Below are 19753 nucleotides of genomic sequence, written 5' to 3'. Positions count from 1 at the left end.
GCATAAAGAAATGTTTGGAACTGGATATTTAAGCTATAAGTTCTTCTGGACTGGGAACTGGAACCCTGTAATGCTCATCAAGGTGGATCTATACTAATGGTAACACCAGATGCTCCTCAGGACCAAACTGCAGTAAATCTTTCTTTTTAGGATATTATAGTATCCCTTAGGAAAGCGGCTACCCCAACCATCTTTTCATGCTGAGCATCAGCAGGCCACCAGCAATAAAATTGGATATTCAGTTGCACGCTTAGTTACAGTTAGAGAACTGCCTGCTGGAAGGACCCATCCTGGTCTGTATCGTTTACAGCCCATTTTTGGTCTACATTGCACAAGGGATGTGCGGAAATGAGAGACAGGAGATAGGAAAGGTGGGACAAGAAAGGTTTTGAGCACAGGAGATGAAAGTGGGATAGGTCAGCATAGTCAGATGTCAGATTTCTCTATCTGTCCAAAGGACTGCTCCTATTTGGAAACGTAAAATGACTTTTAAGTGGCTTCTCCTTTCCTCCTCATCTCCCAGCAGAAACCCTGAGGTTATGGAGTTACATCTAGACAGACACATAAGGCGGCAGCTTAGAAGAAGAGAGAGAAGGAGTAGGGAAAAAAAATAACAGAAAAAAGAACACTTCCTCTTGTTGAGGTCTCAAAGAGTTAAGAGGCAAAATTATCCCCTTCAGAAGTTGTCTGCTGGGAAGACAACTTAGCCCTGTGGTCAGCAGGCCCTGGCTTTACAATACACTCATAATAGTTACACAGGCATCCTGAATCAGGGCCAGTGTTGCCACATCTTTAAAGACAGTTGACGGCTAAAAGGGGGATGCTTTAATTGAGTAGGGTTAGCTTGTGAGATAAGTTTTCCATGTTACTCTGTGTGTGGTTTGAGACTGGCTGGGTGTAAATGCAGCCAGTTTTTTAGAGGGTTTACTAGCTCAGAATGTTTTTTAACGGGCAAGAAAAAGCAGTGTTTTGCTTGGGAAGCTATTTTAGGGTGCCCTTAGTGGTTTTAAAATGATCCTCACAGCAACAAAGGGTATTTTTCCCCCTCAAAAAAGAAAAAGAAAAAAAAAAAAAGACCTCCTACCTAAAAATGTGGAATTTCTAGTCTGTCATTGCAACATGCTGTAGAGAACAGCTTTTAACAAGTGATCAGAAAAAAGAGTTTAAAAAAAATTACTCCAAGATGACTGGAAATAGAAGCATTTAAGTCATGATATTATTCCAATTACAGGACTATATACAGATGTATAGATCAAAGACAGAAAGAATGATTAGGTCTTACGCCCCTACCCTCTCCTTAATTAGCATTTCCACCTCTGTGACTTTTCTCAAGTGCATTTTTGTTCCACTGAGCTTTTTTAAAAATGCCTACATAATCCAAAGATACCATGATACAATATCTATATTTATAGTTACTGGACATATATTTATATAAGAAAGGGGCTATTAACTTCAGAGAGGCAGGGACAACGCAAATGACAACAGCATATGTTTGGGATCTTACCAGTAAGCCAGTAATGTTCAGAAATGTCAGTTCTGATGTAATGGTGGTCGTGAGAAGGGCCCAGAGAACGTGTTAGAGCAGTGTCTTTGCCAAGGAAATCAGAAGCTGTTCCAGCATAAAGATACTCATCTGCAAATGAAAAAGAAATAGGGTTTCTACAGCTGTGGAGTAAACAAAATTAAAATTATTTGTGTTTTGTTGGGTGAACCACACCTGCATTTAATTGGCCTATGAACTAATTTAATGTTTTTAAATATTATTGGTTTATATTTTAATGGGATTTTGGGATCTGTGAAGTTACTTACATTTAAATGAGGGTAATATTTGTAATTATACGTCTGAGAAGTAAAGGAGTCCAAGTCTAATTTTCAGATCTTTTAATCACTCAGAAAAGTAAATCCCCCAGGCTTTAATGGGTGCTGGGCTCTTAAGGGTATAGAGGTTTATTTGATCCGAGCACCCTGCCCTGTGAGCACCGACCATGGACCTGGGGGGCCATGGTGAGGACATGACCATCTATCGATTCAAGCTAGTTCTTCTGTCCCAGGTTGCCACAGCTCCAACAGCTCTGCTGCTCCTGGGCTTGAGCTAGTAAATGTGATGAATGAATGCTTGACTATGGGAACTTCACAGCTTGGCCCTTTCCTGGTGTAGGGATCTCCGTCCAACACTTCATTCATGAAGAGGAATGTAGGCACTATGGGAATTCTTCTCAACTATGTAATATGTTAATGGTAAGAATATGGCTACAGACCCAAATCATGATCATTTTAACATAGCGAGTGGTCCCACTAAAGTAAATGAGACCTCTTGCTTGAATAAGGTAGCCAGAATTTGTCTCACAAGGAAACTATATCTATAATACAGTAGAGTGTGCTTGCTGCAATTGCAGTTACTATTTAGTCTGACAGCCTTGCGGGCAATGCAAAACTTCACAACCTTAAGAATTGCACAATATTTTCTGTTTTCCTTCAGATCTTGGTACTTTTCTACAAAGAAGCAAAGAAACAGTATCGTTGTGATTTTTTTTTTACTGCATAGTGCATTTTACAATTCTCTTTTTTCTGCAAAATAACAAGACAGCTTTATTGGTTGGAGGAGTTTGGTTTTTGTTTAATGACTTGCAACAACAAAACACTGGAGTTTGTAAAAAGAAAAAAGGTTTATGTTCATAAATGATAAACATATAAAAAGCTATATGATACATAAAAATCCCCTTCCAGGAGTTCCTTCTCCAGGTTTTCTGGCACTCTGGGTGGAAACATTTCACAAGATCTTTTAAAGAGAAGTCTTTTATTTGAGAGTGAATGCAGAATAAATACCATTCAACATAGATGTTGTGTGTTTTCATTTGCAGAAGATGTAAATGTGCTTAAAAAAATAAGATCAAGGGGGAAAAAACCCCCAAAAAACAACAAAACCGCAACCCACGATCCACAAGCACTTTATTTGGCAAAAGAAGATCTATCAGCTTTCTTTTTTCCTCATTATTATTGTTGCTTATGTGTTATTTCCATGACAGTATTGGAAAGCACATCTTTCAGACAGCATGTTGCCTTTGTAAAGAAACAATAGTGCATTCTGAAAGGTATTTGTCATAATGAGGAATGGGCAGGGTAATTGGTGTTTGCTAACTGACAGGCACTCAGTGATCGATAAATCTGAAGGGCTAACAGCAATTCTCCATCCTTGCTTAGGCTCTGCTGACAAGGCGTTTTCAGCACATCTCTCATTCCAAGTTCCAGTTATTTCCAGAACAGTTTTGGTGAGCGGTAATTTGTAGAAGAAGATGGATGATGAGCAGGTGATTTTTCAGTCAAAAAGACTATCTTTTCAAATTTATCTGTGGAATTTACTTGGGGTGAAATGTTGTATAGAATTCAAAAAGCGATTACCCATTTTTACAAAGAATGAAAATTACTCATTTGTATTAACCTACATACATGAGTGAAATTATAATAAAATATTATTTAGCTCATATATGTGTAACTGATTACAAAGTGCTTTCTGAATGGTACAAGTAATCTTTATCGCCATTTAGCAGACAAATAAAACTAGGCAGAGAGAAGTGACATGCTAAAGGTTACTCCTCTTGTCAGTGGCAGAGACGGGAACTCAGCTCCCCTGAGTCCCAGAGCAGTATTTTATCCGTGAGCTATACTGCTTTCCTAGTACTTTTGGGAATAAAGTAGTCATCAAAAGACAGGCCAAGAACGCATTCCCTGGTCAGGCCTGTAACTCTTTACAATGCTCCTTGTACATTATTGCAAAGCACTTGACACCAGGCATAGTCAGAGAAGGGATACTAGAATACCCTGACCATTAATTTTATCTAGCCTGAAAATGCTTATGTACTGAAGTTCATGTTTTAGTTAGCTAAAACATGGCATCTTCTTCATTTCACAAGATTTAATAGAGTACTCAAAGCACTAGAGTGCTACTGAAATTAGCCAATGCTATAATAAATCATGGAGTTCTATTGCATTAAAAAAAAAAAAAAAAGAAAAATGTTAAAGTTTCTAGAATCCCATTTTAAAAATAGACTTCACGGTCATTAAACAGTACTAGGGGTCCCTGAGAAGAATAAGTACTGGCTTTAATCTATTGTTTTTAATAAAGGAAGTCCTGCCCCATCTGTTGGGTCAGAATCACAAATCATCTATCTTATTATCCGAGAATAAAGACTGAACATTAGTCATATTCTTTTTATAACACAGAGTGACTGATACTTCAAAGCATTGTCACCACTGCTCTTTGGCTGTAAATGAAAACGTCATGGTGCTTCACTCTTATCTTGTATTCATATGCTTGATGGACAAGTTAAATGAAAATTGTCCAAAGCTATGAACCAAACCATGACAAAAGTAGCTCTTATAGTGATTTGAAATCCAGAGGTCAAGCTGACATTCCTCGGCACCAAATGTCAGACCACACAGTGCTGCGATGCACACAGCAGGCAGATTGCACTATCTTGTTCCTAGGCTTCCAGCTTCAGAAGTGGCTACTCGAGTAAATAGAAACCTCAAAAATGTATTTATGGAAATAGTGGATGTCAGCAGACTTCAAAGGGCAGAACATATTGATAATTGCAGAAAGAGGCCCAGAAGCGCTTGAAATGTTGTCCGTCCATGTGGTTTTTTTGTTGTCTTCTTAAAGGAGAAATGACTGGGTGAGGATGAAACCACCTTCCTGCTCAAGTGGCAGAGGCTTCACGGCTGCTCAGATGCCTCTGTTTGTGTTGCTGCATTTCCAGCTCTTTGGTGTCTGCAGACTGAAGGCTCCCTCAGCTCCGAGAGCACAAACCAGCATCAGAAACATGACTAGTGCCAGAGGAGCTCCAACGATGGCATCTGCTGAGCCTCTGACCCCAAGCTCATGTATGAAGCCATCGCACGTCTGAAAGAAGCACCTGGCTCTGATGGTTTCTTACCTGCCATCACTGAAGCAAATGGCTGCTGAGGATCGAAAGGGCATTTCAACCTGCCAGACTCCAAGTTCTGAGTGTCCAGCCGGAATACCGTTTCCTGAGAATAAACACATATTCATTATCCTGGTGCGGCTGCAGAGAAAAACTCACTTAGACGAACTGTTCTGCTAACATATGAAGTGAAGGTGTATTAGATCATACAGCTGTCATCTCAGCACTGATGTTTACAGTCCGTGCCTCTGTTTTACATCCGGATTTTTTTTCACTCATTGTTTTAACATATCTGGTCACTCTATAGTGAAACACAAATCTTAAAAAAATACAATTCTTTTCCGAAAAAAAGATGCATTGTTCATTTCTACTCAAATTAAAAGCTGGATTGTACTTAAAAGGCACTGGCTTCTATTTGGGAAAGTGCTGATAGAGTGTGTTGCAACAGGAGATCCAAAAGGGATTCTGGCTGACTCCTAAATTTCTCCAGGGACTGCTGAATAATGTTGACGGCAGACACAGTTCAGCCCCTTTTAAATGAAAGCAGCATATGCTCTCTCTTGTTATTTTTAACAAGGCTAATGATACAGAGATATCAGAATAGATCCTTCCTTGCAGTTCCCAAATACATTGTGATTAATTCCTGGATCACAGAATAAGGGCATAGAGGAAGGTAAAGAAAATAAATTATTTTAAAACTATTTCTGATGCTTTCAGTGGGCAATCAACAATTCAGTTGTTGTAAGCATTAATTTGAAGTTTTACTATAGTTTTGAATTGCCAAAATGGATGCTTTTACTTGTTCCTTTCATTAGCTTCCTAAAAGCACGCTTAACCTGAAACCCGTAGTGAGTCTTTCTGAAAGCAAATTGATTGCTCAGAGGAGCAAAGAGAAGTCTTTGCAGATATAGAGACTTGATTTTCAGAATTCTGCTGCTGTTAGAGAAGGGAGATTGCCTACAGACATACTGTTAACATCCTCTCCTACCTACAGGGATATTTCAAATCCCACTAGTGTTCAGGAATCAAATCATTGTGGGTTTAATGTCTATTGTAGAGACATAACTTTTGAAGTTAGTTTAAAAAAAACCCAAAACACTTCTATGATTTAAACAATTACTTAAAAAAGGGTGAAGTAACTTTAATTATTTGTTTCTATACCTCCTCCTTGCAAGAGGACTGAAGAGCACAAACGACAGTTAAGTATGCCCAACGATGGCTACATAGGATCAGACTTCACAACACATTAATTCAATTCATCTTTAATGTACATCAGATTATAAATGACCAAACCTTTCTATTTCATTGAGTTGTCTCCTAAACTCTCTAGGCTCAGAAGACAAAAGCCCAGGATATTGAATAATTAAGCTCCTTAAGAGAAAAGAAAAATCAATTCCAATCTATTAATATAAATTCAATTTCCTCCAGCAATCCTGCCTAATACAAAGCAGAATTTAATCATCAAACAACTCTTGTTATCTTCCCAAACTTGTGGGATATCAGGTAAACCAAATTCTCAGGCTAAAGTGGATCAGAGCACACCAAGGACAAAACTAAATTAAAAATTCAGCATTTTTTTTTCTGCCAATGCTATGTTAGTGTCCCGTTCTCCTTTGTTCTAATATGTGCAATCCTGAGCTGCTCAGAGGACCCTTGCTGTATCACATGCAAAGAGGCTGTCTCCAAGTCCGGCAATACTCGGGGGACTGGGGGCTTTATAGATCAACAACAAATATTTCAGACTTCACCCAGACAAACTAATGGACACTACCAGGCATTCACACAGAATTAACTTCTTGCTTTCACTTTGGACAAAGCTTTCAAAGAAAAGAGCATCCCTTGGAGAGCTGTGGCTAACAGCACCAACTGGGCCAAGCCTCTTCTTCACCGGCCAAGAGAAGGTTTGGCAGTGACTTCAGCAATAGCAAGACTAGGACTTTAATCCCCTTTAATTGTGTGATCCCGTAGGGGATTTGTACTGCTTCAAAAGCAGTGTGTGCTGTGGTTTTGAGTCACCTGATCCACACTGTTTTCCCCTCTGTTTTCACAGCACTGTCACCAGCCAGCAGACCACTGGGCAGATCCACCAGCAGCTTTCAAAGGTCAGCGGGGCACTGCCTGGTTTCACAGCCTCCGTGAGGCTATCTCAGGCCCTGGCTCTCCCAAGCATCCCACAGCTTCCTGTAGAGGTTGCTAATTACCAAATGTCCATTATCCATTCTTATAACCCAGAGATAAAAAAAGGGAAAAAAAAAAAAGGGGGGGGGGGGGAGAGAAAAAAAAGACTGAAATAACAGATCTGCAACAAAAGTGCTTTGAATTACCACATAGGACTCCTGGCTTCAGTTCCTACAACCAGGAGACATTTTCATTTGCTGTCTGTCAAATTCATGTCAATGGGTCTGTCCTCAGCACCCTCCTGCCTTGTCACATTTATCTGGGGAGGCAGTGTGAGGACATTGGCTATAAAGTGTTTGGGGTCCAAGAAGGAAAGGGAAAATATGCCTGATGCCATTCAAAGCTATTAATTCAGCAGGAGGCTGTAGAAGAGATTCACCATCAGAAGAGGCATGAGTAGTGCTGAACACTGTCCAGTCGACCACTGCAGCTGAGCAACCAGGAGGAATGCAGGACAGGCAGGACTGGGAGACAGTGAGGGGATTAGGAAATACAATACTGGGATTCTTCTTCCATTTCCTCCCATAAGGTAATTGGTCACGTCTAATTGAGACAGACCCCTCGTCTAGACTGGCTGCCGGACTGAACAATCAGACCAAATCCATAATTTCATAATGTCTGATGAAAACAACCTTCACAAATGAAGTAGTTAAAGGTGCAGTGGTAAAGTGAATAAGGCATCTTGCTAATGACCCAGAGGTAAACCAGAGCCTTATTTATACTCTTGCTGAGAACTGTTCTGTTCAATTCAGCTGTGTATTTGATCATTCAGGCTAAGAAATCAGCATGATACAAGGGATCTAAAATTTCAGTTGCTTTAACTGGAATATTTAAAGTAGTGAAGCAAAGAAGCCTACAAAATTATTTCTTTGCAAGACCAATTATACAGCATACGCCAAATAATACCAGGAGGATTAAAGGCTTATTAGGGAAAGAACATCCCCATACAGATTTCAGGCAGCTTCAGTTTTCTGTAGCATAGGCAGCCCCTCTCAACTCCCAGATTGTGTGGAATATAATGATGGATGTCAGCCTGGGCAAGCATTAATAACTTTTTTCTTTTCTTTTCCTTTCTTTTCTTTTTTTTTTCTTTTTTTTTTTCTTTTTTTTTCTTTTTTTTTTTCTTTTTTTCTGTGAGCATCTGCCCTTGATTCCATATGTCAGAATAACTCCAGTGTGTACATATTTCAGGTTATAACATTTAATAACATATCATTAGACCTCATTTCTTATATTCTAGAATTTCACCGAGACCCAAAGAAAAGAGAAAGCTATTTCTATAGCAGCATAGGAAGCCTGCACCGCAGGCAAGCAGCCAGACAGGTCACATCTTGACACCGTCTGAGAACAGAGCCAGTGTTATAAATATAGGCAAGGTGTTATACATCTAGGAGTTAAAAAGAGACTTGTGTACTAAGTGGCTGCTTGACACAACACCAAAATGCTTCTGTTGTGGGGGTTAGGTCTCAAACATTTGCCACTTGGGATAGAGATTTCTTTGTCACCAGCAAATGAAGACCAATCAGCTGTTAATTTTAGTTCAGGAATATGCCACTAGTGATGGAGGATACCCAACATCTACTTAGCAACAGGGCTGCAAACTATCTGCAAAGTCCTGAGTTGCCATCCTTGGACTCAGGCTCAGAGACCATTTACAATCTCTGTATTACTGTCATGCGCAAGGAATAGGAAGCCATCTCCATGGACCAAGGGTATCTCTACATTAAAAAATAGAACTACGAGTGTCATCTGGAACTCTGCATGCGTGTGTGTGTACATAAGCAGAAAATATGTGCAGAAATTACTTACTAGAAAGACAGACACCTGGTTTAAATGTTCTCTTCACTTAGTCAATCATATGAAAGTGTCATTCTGAAGAACTTTGTGTATTAAGCCTTACTGAGGAAAGTGCTTTTTTGTTCAAAAGCGATACGTACATATCAAATGTGAGAACACGAGTTCCAGTCTGACCTGCAAAATCCACCATTTACCCTGTTATTTATGAAAGCTGGTGTCAGTTCATTTTTTACACACTCACATAGTATTTTCCAATCTATGATGAATGCTAAACAAGATGAGGGTTATTCCTTGACATATCAGAGTAGTGAGGAAAATAAATTACCTCTTTGTGAGTTCCAAGTTCAATGTATCCACAGAGAGGGTGAAATGCTCCTGTGCCACAGACATAAACATGGGTTCGGTTGTAGGGCTGAAGAACCCTGATAAAATTGGCACATTCTGTCTATAGGGAAAAGAAAGAGAAAGGTTGATTTTCATGTTTATTCTTCTCTTTCACATTATACATTGTACTAGGTTATAGCCATAGTATTGGTGTATTTAAACACAAAACTACTGTAGCAGAGACTTTACTAAATAGTTCAAAGTTGTGATGGCTACAATTTTGCAGTGGCTATCGACTAGGCAATTCATCAGACTTGCAAGCCTGCTGTAATGCTTACAGCCATGAGAAGCTCTGTGGTTACAGCACAGTTTGGAGGATATCTGCCCAGCCTGTGTTGTAGCAAACAACCTCTGTCAACAACTGTGCAGAGGTCGGAGAGCCATTGGGTTAGTCTGGCTACCAATCCTCCTGCCTTTGCTCCCAATTCAGGGTTCTGAGCAAGCTTTAACACCAATGATTACATGATAGAAATCATTGTGGTGGACTGAAGGGCTTCAACATACTTCCAAGGGTATGTTTTGTGTATGAGTGAATTTTCTTTGCACCAACCACATCCTACTGGTCACTTTTATTTGGGCATTTCTGAGTCCTATGGGATGCTTGGGTCAGTTCTGGCTCTAGCTGGGCTTGGTCCTTGCTGGTAGGTAGCACAGGAGGCTGCCGCACACTGCAAGGGTGCTAAAGGGTGCTACGTGGGGTGGCAGGAAAGGCTTGCTGCAGCCTTCCCCAAAATTAAAGAAATACATATACATATAACAAGGTACTTCGGAGGGAATACACAAGAGCTATGCATATATCCAAGCTACTACCCTACATCTAAGTGAAAGGCAAGCTGCAGAGACAATGTAGGAAGCAAAAAGGAGATATTAATGATCTATGTCCAAAACAAATATTCCCCTCTCTAGTCTTTTTCCTTTTGTCTTAGCGTAGAAATAGAGCAGCACAAATCCTCCATATAGACCAGTATCAGAATTTTCCCAGTGCTCAGCAGAGGTGTTGTTTAGTTTTTGCCTGCTGTAAAGATAAGGGTAGCAATAAGTTAGGATAAAAAGTTGAAATTCCTTAGGCAGATAGCTGAGAGAATGTTTTGAGCTGGAGTCCACCTTGGTAACAGACAAGCTGGATAGAAACCACAAGATTTGTGGAAAGAAAAGGAAGAAATTTTATTATACAGCCGGGAAATGTTTACAGTTATAGTGGGCTCTAGACACATGATGTAATCTGTGCTATGCAAAATAGATATGAAAGTTTTATCGTATATATGAATGCACCTTAAATACACTTCCTAAAGAGACTTCCTAAAGAAGATTTGTAGTTCCAGGGAAAAGCTAATGAGTCTGAGATTTTGTTCTAACCTTAACTGCAGCTGTCTGCAAATTAAGTTAATTTGTACTCTGCTCTGCTACTCTGTTTCATTAATGAATTATAATGAAGTTACATTCAGGATATTCCCAAGAAAAAAGAAGCAGTTTGATGGGAAAGAAAGGATTTCAGGGGAGTATCGCTTGGGATACGATTCAGAGAAAAGTCCATTCATCTCTCAGCTGCACTGTTATTACATACAAGGATGGCTTAGCATGATTCCTGCTTGCAATATTGAACATTTTTTCTTGAAGCATTAACATTTAAAGAAAAAAATAAAACTGAATTATTTTTTTTAATGAAGAAAAAACACTTAGTTCATTAGTTCAGGAAAAAAGTGTAACAACAGCTTACTAGCCCATTTTGTGCATTTAGAAACAAATACATGAATATACAATATTCTTAGCAATAATAAAAAAATATATACCATACTTACATGGGCATCTTTCCCAGCTAATTTGCATAATTCTACCTTTTCTTTTGCTGCAGGCCAGTAAATCTGTAACATAGTTAAAATTAGACAAAGATTATGAATCTTATAAATTGTCCTGTGACTGTAGTTTAACTATTTCCTTGAATTAACAGTTAAAACAGATTTATGCACGTTGAAGGAATTTGCATGTAAATGGAAGTGAACATGACTTCGAATACAGGGTTCCATTACAAAAAGTGAAGTGGCTTTAAATCAAAACCAACGTTCTTTGTTCATTTCTTCATTGGCTATATGTACTTTTAAAAAGTACTTAGTTGATCTGGCTAGCACACCTTGTCACCATTATGAATTGTGTGTTTTTCTCAAAGATATGATGAGCCAAATCATCTTGAAACTAAATTGACTGCAAAACAAGGCAAACTATATTTGTGATGAATTTGGTCCAGTGAACTTGGCAAAGCCTTTATAAAAAAATACTTAGCTGTTACTGCCAATTTTCAAATGAAAAGAAGTTTTGTTCAAAAAACTAAAAGTAGCTTAAGGGAAATTTGTTGAACAAAAAGTACATTTGACAGAAATCAATAGTGCATGGTTTAAAAATGTCACCCATCAATGCTAATTGAGTTTACTGAGAAAATTACATAGAACTCTACAGGAGAATCATATACCTTAGATAATTGGTAGCATATATTATTTGTTTATTGTTTCTCTTTTTTTTTTTCATCTGCACTGCAGAATTCTATAAACTAGGTTTTGGTGTAGATGGAGCCAGATGACAAATTACTGTCAGTTACTGTAACCCCAATTATGTTAGTGAGGAAGTATCAATGAACAACAGCTTAGGTTCTGGCTCATTGATTTCAATTAAACAGTCAAAACTGGATATTATTTAGTATGTTTCATTCTATTAAATTCAAAATAGAAGCTAAATATAAAGTCTTCCAGAATCACCATGCTAAGCATGGATCTTTTTTCCTTCTTATTTTGAGAAGACAAAGCTATAGCCATTTCTCATGACTAATAATAATACCACCACTAATTTTTGAGCAAATATTGGTTAGGAAATTGCCTCAAGTCCCAGGAACCAGTATGCAGATTACTAGTAGTCACAGATGCTTTAGAGTAATGTTGAGTCTCAAATCACACTTTATAAAATCTTACATAGTGAAATATAGAGGAATAAAAAATTATTATAATATGCATTAGAAAAAAGTCATCATGAAGGAAGGATGCACAACTCAACCACATGCAGGAGTTAACTGCTGTAATATTCCCTTTCACGCAGCTGTTGGCACCTTGTAGGATGTGGCTTGCCACATACACAGGCTCAGTCCCACACTGGTAAGGAAAGCGAAAGACTGCCCTGTGTCCAATAGCTTTATCACTGTCCAAAATCTACAGTCAGTTTTCCTCTCAATCTGGAAACATTCTTTTATTTCACTTCTTCCTCTTCTCTTCCCAGTGAAAATGGATATATTAGCTTTCCGCAAGGAAATTAATTTCCTCTCCACTGAATTTACAGTTACCTTTCTGATTAGAAGCTCTTAGTAAAGATAATGTATTTTAAGTTACTTAAACTTTAACCCTTTACAGCAATATTTACTTAAAGTCAGAGATAAGGCAGTATAACAACATTTCAGCACTAGAGCACAAATTTACTTTCCCAGAGCATCTTCTCAAAGTGATGTTGTGATAGTATCCAGGTATGAAAACGTAGTCTGAGATCAGCTGTGCCTGTGTCTCTGGATTACACAGTGTACAATGCCAGAAAGTATGGAGGAAAGTATTGGAAACATTGCAAAGCCATCGGGAAGAGCTGAAGGTAGCACCAGTGAACTCATCTGGTCTCTGCCTGGGCAGAGTGGGATGAATCTCGCTTGTAGCACTGGTCTGGCGCAAGTGCCACTGGGTTACGGAGGAGAGTTGAGGCTTAAAGGTGCTGGTGAAGAAAAGCTGAGGAAAAGGAACAGCTGGAGAAATATAAGATGATGGATCTCCAAATACATTTGGGCAAGGAGACTTAAGCTGAGATCTGATCTTCAGTTCTCTTGTACATAAACTTTATGCCTAAGTTTCCTGTATCAGTAACGGAGAAGGCTAGGGGTCTTTGAGGGTTTTTGGAGATTTTTGGCCAAAGTTTAAGTATGCAGTTAGGTAGACAAGATGTCCCTCTGTAGGCTTTTGAAAATGCTCAGCTCTCCTTGCCAACTACACAGAAGAACTGGACCCCTGCTTTGGGAGGCCCAGTTACATTTGAAGACATCTGCTTGAAGGCATCACGTATTAAGGGACTCGACTCTACCCTCAATTCTTCTACAGACTCCTGCATGGGAAATAGTGTTTGTCATGCAAGGCTGAGATATACACACCCCCTTTTCTATGATAATTGACCACAGTCAATTATCATTAAAAAATCAATTGTTTTACTTTCTGGCTACTCAACAGCCTCAGTATTTAGCATTATATAAGGCCACATTAGACAATGAAAAATGAAGCTAAGTGATCCAACTTTAAAATCAATTTGCAATTATATATGGGGGAGTTAAAGTGGTATTTATTTCCTTTCCATATGAGAAATAAGAGGTTCCCAGAAACTGTCAGTTCTAAATTATAGAAGGTCAAGAAAATTGCATAATAAATAACGAGACAATGTGCTGAGCAAGAAAGCATAAACTTATTTTTTTATTAGATCACATGCTGTGTAACAGTACCACAGGTCTGGTTCCCTCAAACACTGTGACACAAGTAGCTTTACACATGTAAAATAGTCTCACTGAATTTTCACATGCATAAGCTTATTTACATGCATCTGTGTTGACTTTTCTGTAGAGGGTGAAATTAAGTCTTAGTATTATATTTTATTCAGACTAGTTACTTAGTTTCACAATATACAAAAAGTAAGACTAGTTGCTCCAGTAGTTTCTTTTATATTTCAAATCTTTGAGCTTGTAGATGGTTTGATGCTTTGAAATTGGTAATTTTGTTTCATAATTTTTTTCAGTTCACAGGCTGAATTCACAATGGTAACATCTTATTTCACAACGTCTTTTTCCTAAATTCCTCAAAAAGTAAAACCTCAAAGAAAGAAAAAAAACCCCAAACAACCAAGCAATACGTAATAATGGTGATAGCACTACTGACATATAAAATTATAATTATTTTATGTTACAAACAGCACAAATTATATATATAACATATTTCATTGTTGCATCTGTATCTGAAATGTCTGGAGAAATCTTAGAATACCTAGGTGGGGTTACTGAATTTAAGGGAAGAATGTAACTAGTTGAAATAAATAAAATACTTAAACAGGATTATTTTCTTCTCTTAATCTTCAGTTTATTTTCCTCGCAAATGTCTGTATCAAAATTCCAAAGGTCGGTTACTGTCATGATTTCCTGATTTTATCTTCTATAGCCCAGTAATAAAAAAAAAAAAACCAAAAAACATTACCATTACTTTTAAATCATTCTACAAATATTTTCTTAAATTTAGCAACAGGAAAGAAATTAAATTCTCCTAATAAATGCAAGTTAATATGTTCTCTGCTAGCAGAGTGAAAGAAAACCTCCCAGGAGTACAAAATTAAGTTGTACATAAATGTAGCACAGATAAGGTATCACTTTAAAGGGTAGCTGGAAATTGATTTCTGATTAAAACAAAACATTAAAACCCACAAAGGTCCTTTTCAGATCAAGAGTAGAGTAATTTGTAAAAGTAACATTTTTCCTTCCTCCAAACACGCATTTGTACTATAAGAAAGGAATTAAAAGGGAAAAGTGAATTAAAAAAAAAAAGATTATTTACATACATACATTGATACATGGATAATTATATATCATTATATGTATATATAAATAATAGCTGAACTCACTTCTAAGAGTTTCATTTCAGCTGCCATCTATCATGAATTAACAATACTGGTTACAAGCAAGTATTTTCCTCATCTTTCTGTATCTATCTTTCTCTATCCAATTTTGTTCCTAGGCTAACAGACTATAAATCCTTAGGGGAAGTGATGCCTCAAAAATAAAACAGGGAACTCCAATTCCAAAGAAACTGTTGTATGAAATTACAGCTTTTCCAGAAATCATTTCTAATGAAGTTACTAAATCTGGATGATGCAGGGCTTTACCAAAAGAGTGGAAAATAGTATATATTGTCACAATACAAAAGAGGAGGAACACAAGATATCTAAGCAAATTACAGACCTATTGGTCTTATTTAATCTGTTTGTAAGGCTTCAAAACAAATTTTTAGTTAGGGAAAGAATAACTTAAGCTTCCAATGAAAATGGAGTATGGTACAAAAGACAATATAACTTGGTAAAGAGCTGTTATTCCACCCTAATATTGTACTTTTCTTTACTAACATTGTTGAATTGCATACTACATTAATGTGGTAGAGCTCCTCTTCATCAGGGCTCCAATTAAGTATTTCATAAGCTGCCACATGGAAACCGATTAGCTCAGCTGGCAAAAATAGGCATTATTACAAGAAAAAATGGTCTGATAAGTAAAGAGCTTGTGGTAGAAAGTTATCCATGGAGTTCCTCAAGAAATACTGTCAAAGCTCATCCTATTTCGTATACCCTTCAGTAGCCTTGGCAAAAACCCAACACTCTGCAACATGTGCAGATGACACAGAGTTGGGAAGCGTCATTAATACATATGAAGACTGGTAATATTTTGCAGGAAGAATCAAAGGACTACAAAGACCAGAATTATAAACAGTCAGAGGAAATGGATATAAACCGGTCATAAATAAATATAGGTTGTAGAGTAAAAATAAACAAATCTGAAACATCAGACCAACAAGGTTGCGATCTGTAGCAACAACCTTGCTAAAGAAGTTGCATGAAGTACCTCACAAGGCCCCTTACAGCAAATTTGGACCAGGTTATGAAAGGAATAACTGCTACATGAGGTAGTTGCTGGTGATAGTAGGGAGTGAGACCAATTGACCAGCGTGACTCCTTCCAGTTTCATGTCCCCAAGATAGTCACGCTCATGCCAGTAGCAAGCACTTGAGTGCCCCATTGAGGTTGACGGCTTTCAGCAGCCCTGGGGGTTTCACTGGAGCCTCTCACGTGCTTGACGCTGCACACGTGCTTCAGCACTTCTCTATCAGTACAGTCTCTGGTACGAGAAACCCCAAAGTGTTTTATTAGTGGTACATGTAGCACCAGCAGGATGTGTCCGTATCTGGAGTGAAGGACATCGGCTGATCAGCATGTCTCGTAACACTCACTGACTGAATTTGAGTCCTGTGAAGAAAGGCATTGCTTCCTTCCTATTTTGAAGGAATAAGAGGTGGCAGAAGCACTTAGAGGAAAATACACTGATTTTAAACAGCTACTTGATGCAGCAAGAGAAAGCCTGCTTTCTTCCCTTGTTTTATTCTATGTACTAGATATTCATTATATTGATGCTTGAGGGAAGGCATGCAATAAAATTACAGCTTCCTGGGCATCAAAATGTCTCATTAAGGCTTTGTGAATCATGTAGACCATAACTCAGAATCTTAAGCTCATTGGCATGAGTAAATTCCCCATACGACACTCCCAACTGCAGCTTCTAAAGAACAAAGCCAGATTGAGCTGTAAACCCATTGTCATGCTGGCATATGCAATATACTCCCCCTGAAAAAGTCTCCATGAGAAACTACTCCTCTGCATTAAAAAAAAAATAAAAAAGATTCATGACTTAGCCCAATGTGACCATAAAGCACGTACAGTAAAGAGGGCAACATGATCCAAAAAAACCAAAGTAAACCAGGAGACAGTCTAATCCCAGTTTTGCTATTGCCCTACTATATGTGACAGTCAGGTCTCAATTTTCCCACCAGTAAAATGACAATAATATGACTTGCTTTTTTTCTTTTTTTCCTGAATAACTTAGTAATTCATAGCTGAAAAATGAAAAGCAAAGAAAAACAGTAAGATCAAGGAGCACTGAGAAAAGATACGACAGTGATCCAATAAGACTGTCACACTGCTGCATAAGACAATATCGTAACTAGCACAGCCCAATACTGTAAGAGTGTGTTCATGGATTGCTTCCTGAGAACTAGGACATTTGTCACTTCTCTATACTGACCCTGGGGCATTTCATGAAAATTACTGCAAGCACTAGAAATTTATCAAAGTTCCCAGCAAACACTGGAAAGAATGTCATGCTTTTTTACTATTATTTTGCTGAAAACAAAGAGTATTTTAATTAATGGGAAAATGAGCTGATTTTAGCGTAGCATGCATGTATACCAGTTGCTCTCTAAATACCTCACATCTGTTGCATTCATGTGTCCGGTATGGGAAGTCCACAACTTGGGGAACTGGACAGATTGTTCTCATATACAAATCCTAAGAGGAAGGTTACCCTAAGAAGTTCTTGTAACTGGCTCCCACTGTACTTGCTGTACTCTGGAATTCAATATTTTAAAGTCATCAGCAAATAAAGGAAGTTAATACAGCTTAGTTCCTTATCCGAATTTCTCCCTGTATTTGAAACCTAACCAGACTGTCTTTAGAGTTAGATTTTTCATCTAGCTTTCTTTTCAACAGTTTTATCTCAGAAATAATTTGAGATCCCTAAAAGCTAGGAATGTATTCTTACCTCTCTTTTATATCCGCAACCAACCTTCCTTCTTCCAACAGGTATTCCTACATCCAACACACTAATTCCCATACTTGAAATATACATCCAGGGAGACATTTGACAGGAATTTCCAACTCCAATTATTTCATACTAGTGGAAAATTGGATCTCTGAGAGATATAATTTGATATGGCGGGTGGGGGGGAAGAGAGGATATGAGGATTGATTCAGACTGATTTACAACACTACGGGAAGTGCCAGTGCCAGTGTATGGCATTCTTTATTTTCACAGTGCTGTCAAACTGAGTAAAAAGCACTGGAAGTCAGAGGGAAATAACAGTTGTGTATTTGGATGACATATTCACAGACTTTTGGTAGCTTAAATTTGGCAGGTGGCGGTTAGAGTGAAACCTCTTATTAGAGCCAAATGGGCTTTTTATATTGCATCTGTCTGAGACAAAGCAAGATCTCCACATGCCACAGTTCTCTTAAACTGTGATCCACTCTCGAACACAACTTAAGAAGTAGCCAATGCTTTCAGTACTTAAGGGTTTTCTGAAAAATGCATTTTCATGTGTACATTATAAGCATATGTGAAAGCTTAAAGAAAATGGACCAGATGCTGATTTCATTTACACTGGATTAAATCTTGAAAGGCTTCAGTGCTTTTACACTTCATTTTCCACAGTGCAACCACAGCAGACTTCTGACTACCGTCTGTTTCTCCTAAAAGAAAACCATACACCAGGATTTTTAGGGTAAATGGCATTGCTCCTGACATGTTTATCGCTGCAGACTGAAGACAAATCCTACCTTTGAAAAAGTCAAAGCCCAATACGAGTAAATGTTTTCAGAGAGCAGGATACTGGCGGTTCTTTATACCTAAACATATGGGTAAAATATAAAAATGACAGCGGATGTTTATGGAAACATAATTTATGGCAACAATGCAAAAGGAAATAACAGAGACGCTCTCTTCCACCTAGGATTGCTGTCATTCTGCTTACCTACTGCTTTCTTCACGTCTTGCCCCTGTCTGTTGTTTTGTGTCTGTAAACACTGTTTAAAAGCTTCCGCCTTGTCTACACAGATGCCTAAATTTAAAGTCTATCAAATGATTTTATGGACTCCAAAAGGTTTTCAGAGATTCAAAACAAGAGTTACATAGCTCAATGATAAGAGTCCTCCAAGGGCTAGCAAGCACAAAGTTATCCCCTCTGCCTCTGGAAGTCCCTAACCTGAAGCACTGTTATAGCTTCTTCTTACACTCTTCAGTGCCCATTGATGACCATCTTTGGGGAGAGGACACTAAACTATATGGATACCCAGCAGAACCAGTCTTGTTTTATTGTAAGTTATAGATAAGATGGTTTCTATTTCTATTAATTTTGGGGGGAAGGGACATACTCTAAAACAGGTGGAGATGGGTATCCTATGAATGGCAACATCCAGAAAAGTTCCCTTTGTTTCAAGAGCAGGGCCATCAGCATGCATTTACACCTAGAAACTAATACCCCATGTGCAGAAGGTCAAACCCTGCCCCTCTCAAATCTCAGCCTCACCTCACTTCTTTTCTTAGAACTTTTTCTATTCACAGTGGCTGAGAACAAACCAACGTGATCTCAGATGGGCTCATGATCATCCTCCTCCAGTTCCACTGGGTTTATTCTAGATTTTCCCAGTCCTCATGCCCCCATTCCAGAACTTCAGATATCTCCAGCGGTTTCCACGTGACTCTTTGGCCTTCACTGGTGTCTCCTGGCAAGCCTTTTTCTTCTGACAGGTCAAGAAAACTTCACCCTCAGACAGTGTACAGCTTTTGCTAACAGGCAGAAAGCCAAATTCCTTTGACATATAGAATAAGCAGCACATATTTGGTTAGAAAGGACCAGTCTTGGTGTTACTGTGTTTCAAGGCTGCAATAAACATCTTGGACTCTATGTGTATTCCTGAGCCTCTGGCTTGATGGCAAGAACCAAACCCTCCCTTCAGCGCTGGCTAAATTCCCACTGGGTTCATTCCTAATTGAGACGATGCTTACATAGACTGACAGGAGGTTTCCCAGTGCAATGAAGGTAAAA

The 19753-nt window shown here is 38.4% G+C and overlaps 1 protein-coding gene across 2 annotated transcripts in view; it reads right to left on the bottom strand.

The window, feature by feature from the left end:
* The window catches only part of SEMA3D (semaphorin 3D), a 153874-nt gene that overhangs the window by 66574 nt on the left and 67547 nt on the right, over window positions 1-19753 (bottom strand). For both annotated transcript variants that reach the window (XM_072858402.1, XM_072858393.1), the window contains exons 4-7: window positions 11081-11143; window positions 9223-9342; window positions 4935-5028; window positions 1505-1633 (exon numbers count right to left, since the gene is read on the bottom strand). In XM_072858402.1, the coding sequence (XP_072714503.1) occupies window positions 1505-1633; window positions 4935-5028; window positions 9223-9342; window positions 11081-11143 (406 nt within the window). The remainder of the gene's footprint in view (window positions 1-1504; window positions 1634-4934; window positions 5029-9222; window positions 9343-11080; window positions 11144-19753) is intronic.

Source organism: Ciconia boyciana, chromosome 1 (assembly GCF_034638445.1).
Source record: "Ciconia boyciana chromosome 1, ASM3463844v1, whole genome shotgun sequence".
Taxonomy (NCBI): Eukaryota; Metazoa; Chordata; class Aves; order Ciconiiformes; family Ciconiidae; genus Ciconia; species Ciconia boyciana.
The sequence above is the reverse complement of the archived record's forward strand: the minus strand, read 5'-3'. Positions and strand labels throughout refer to the sequence as shown.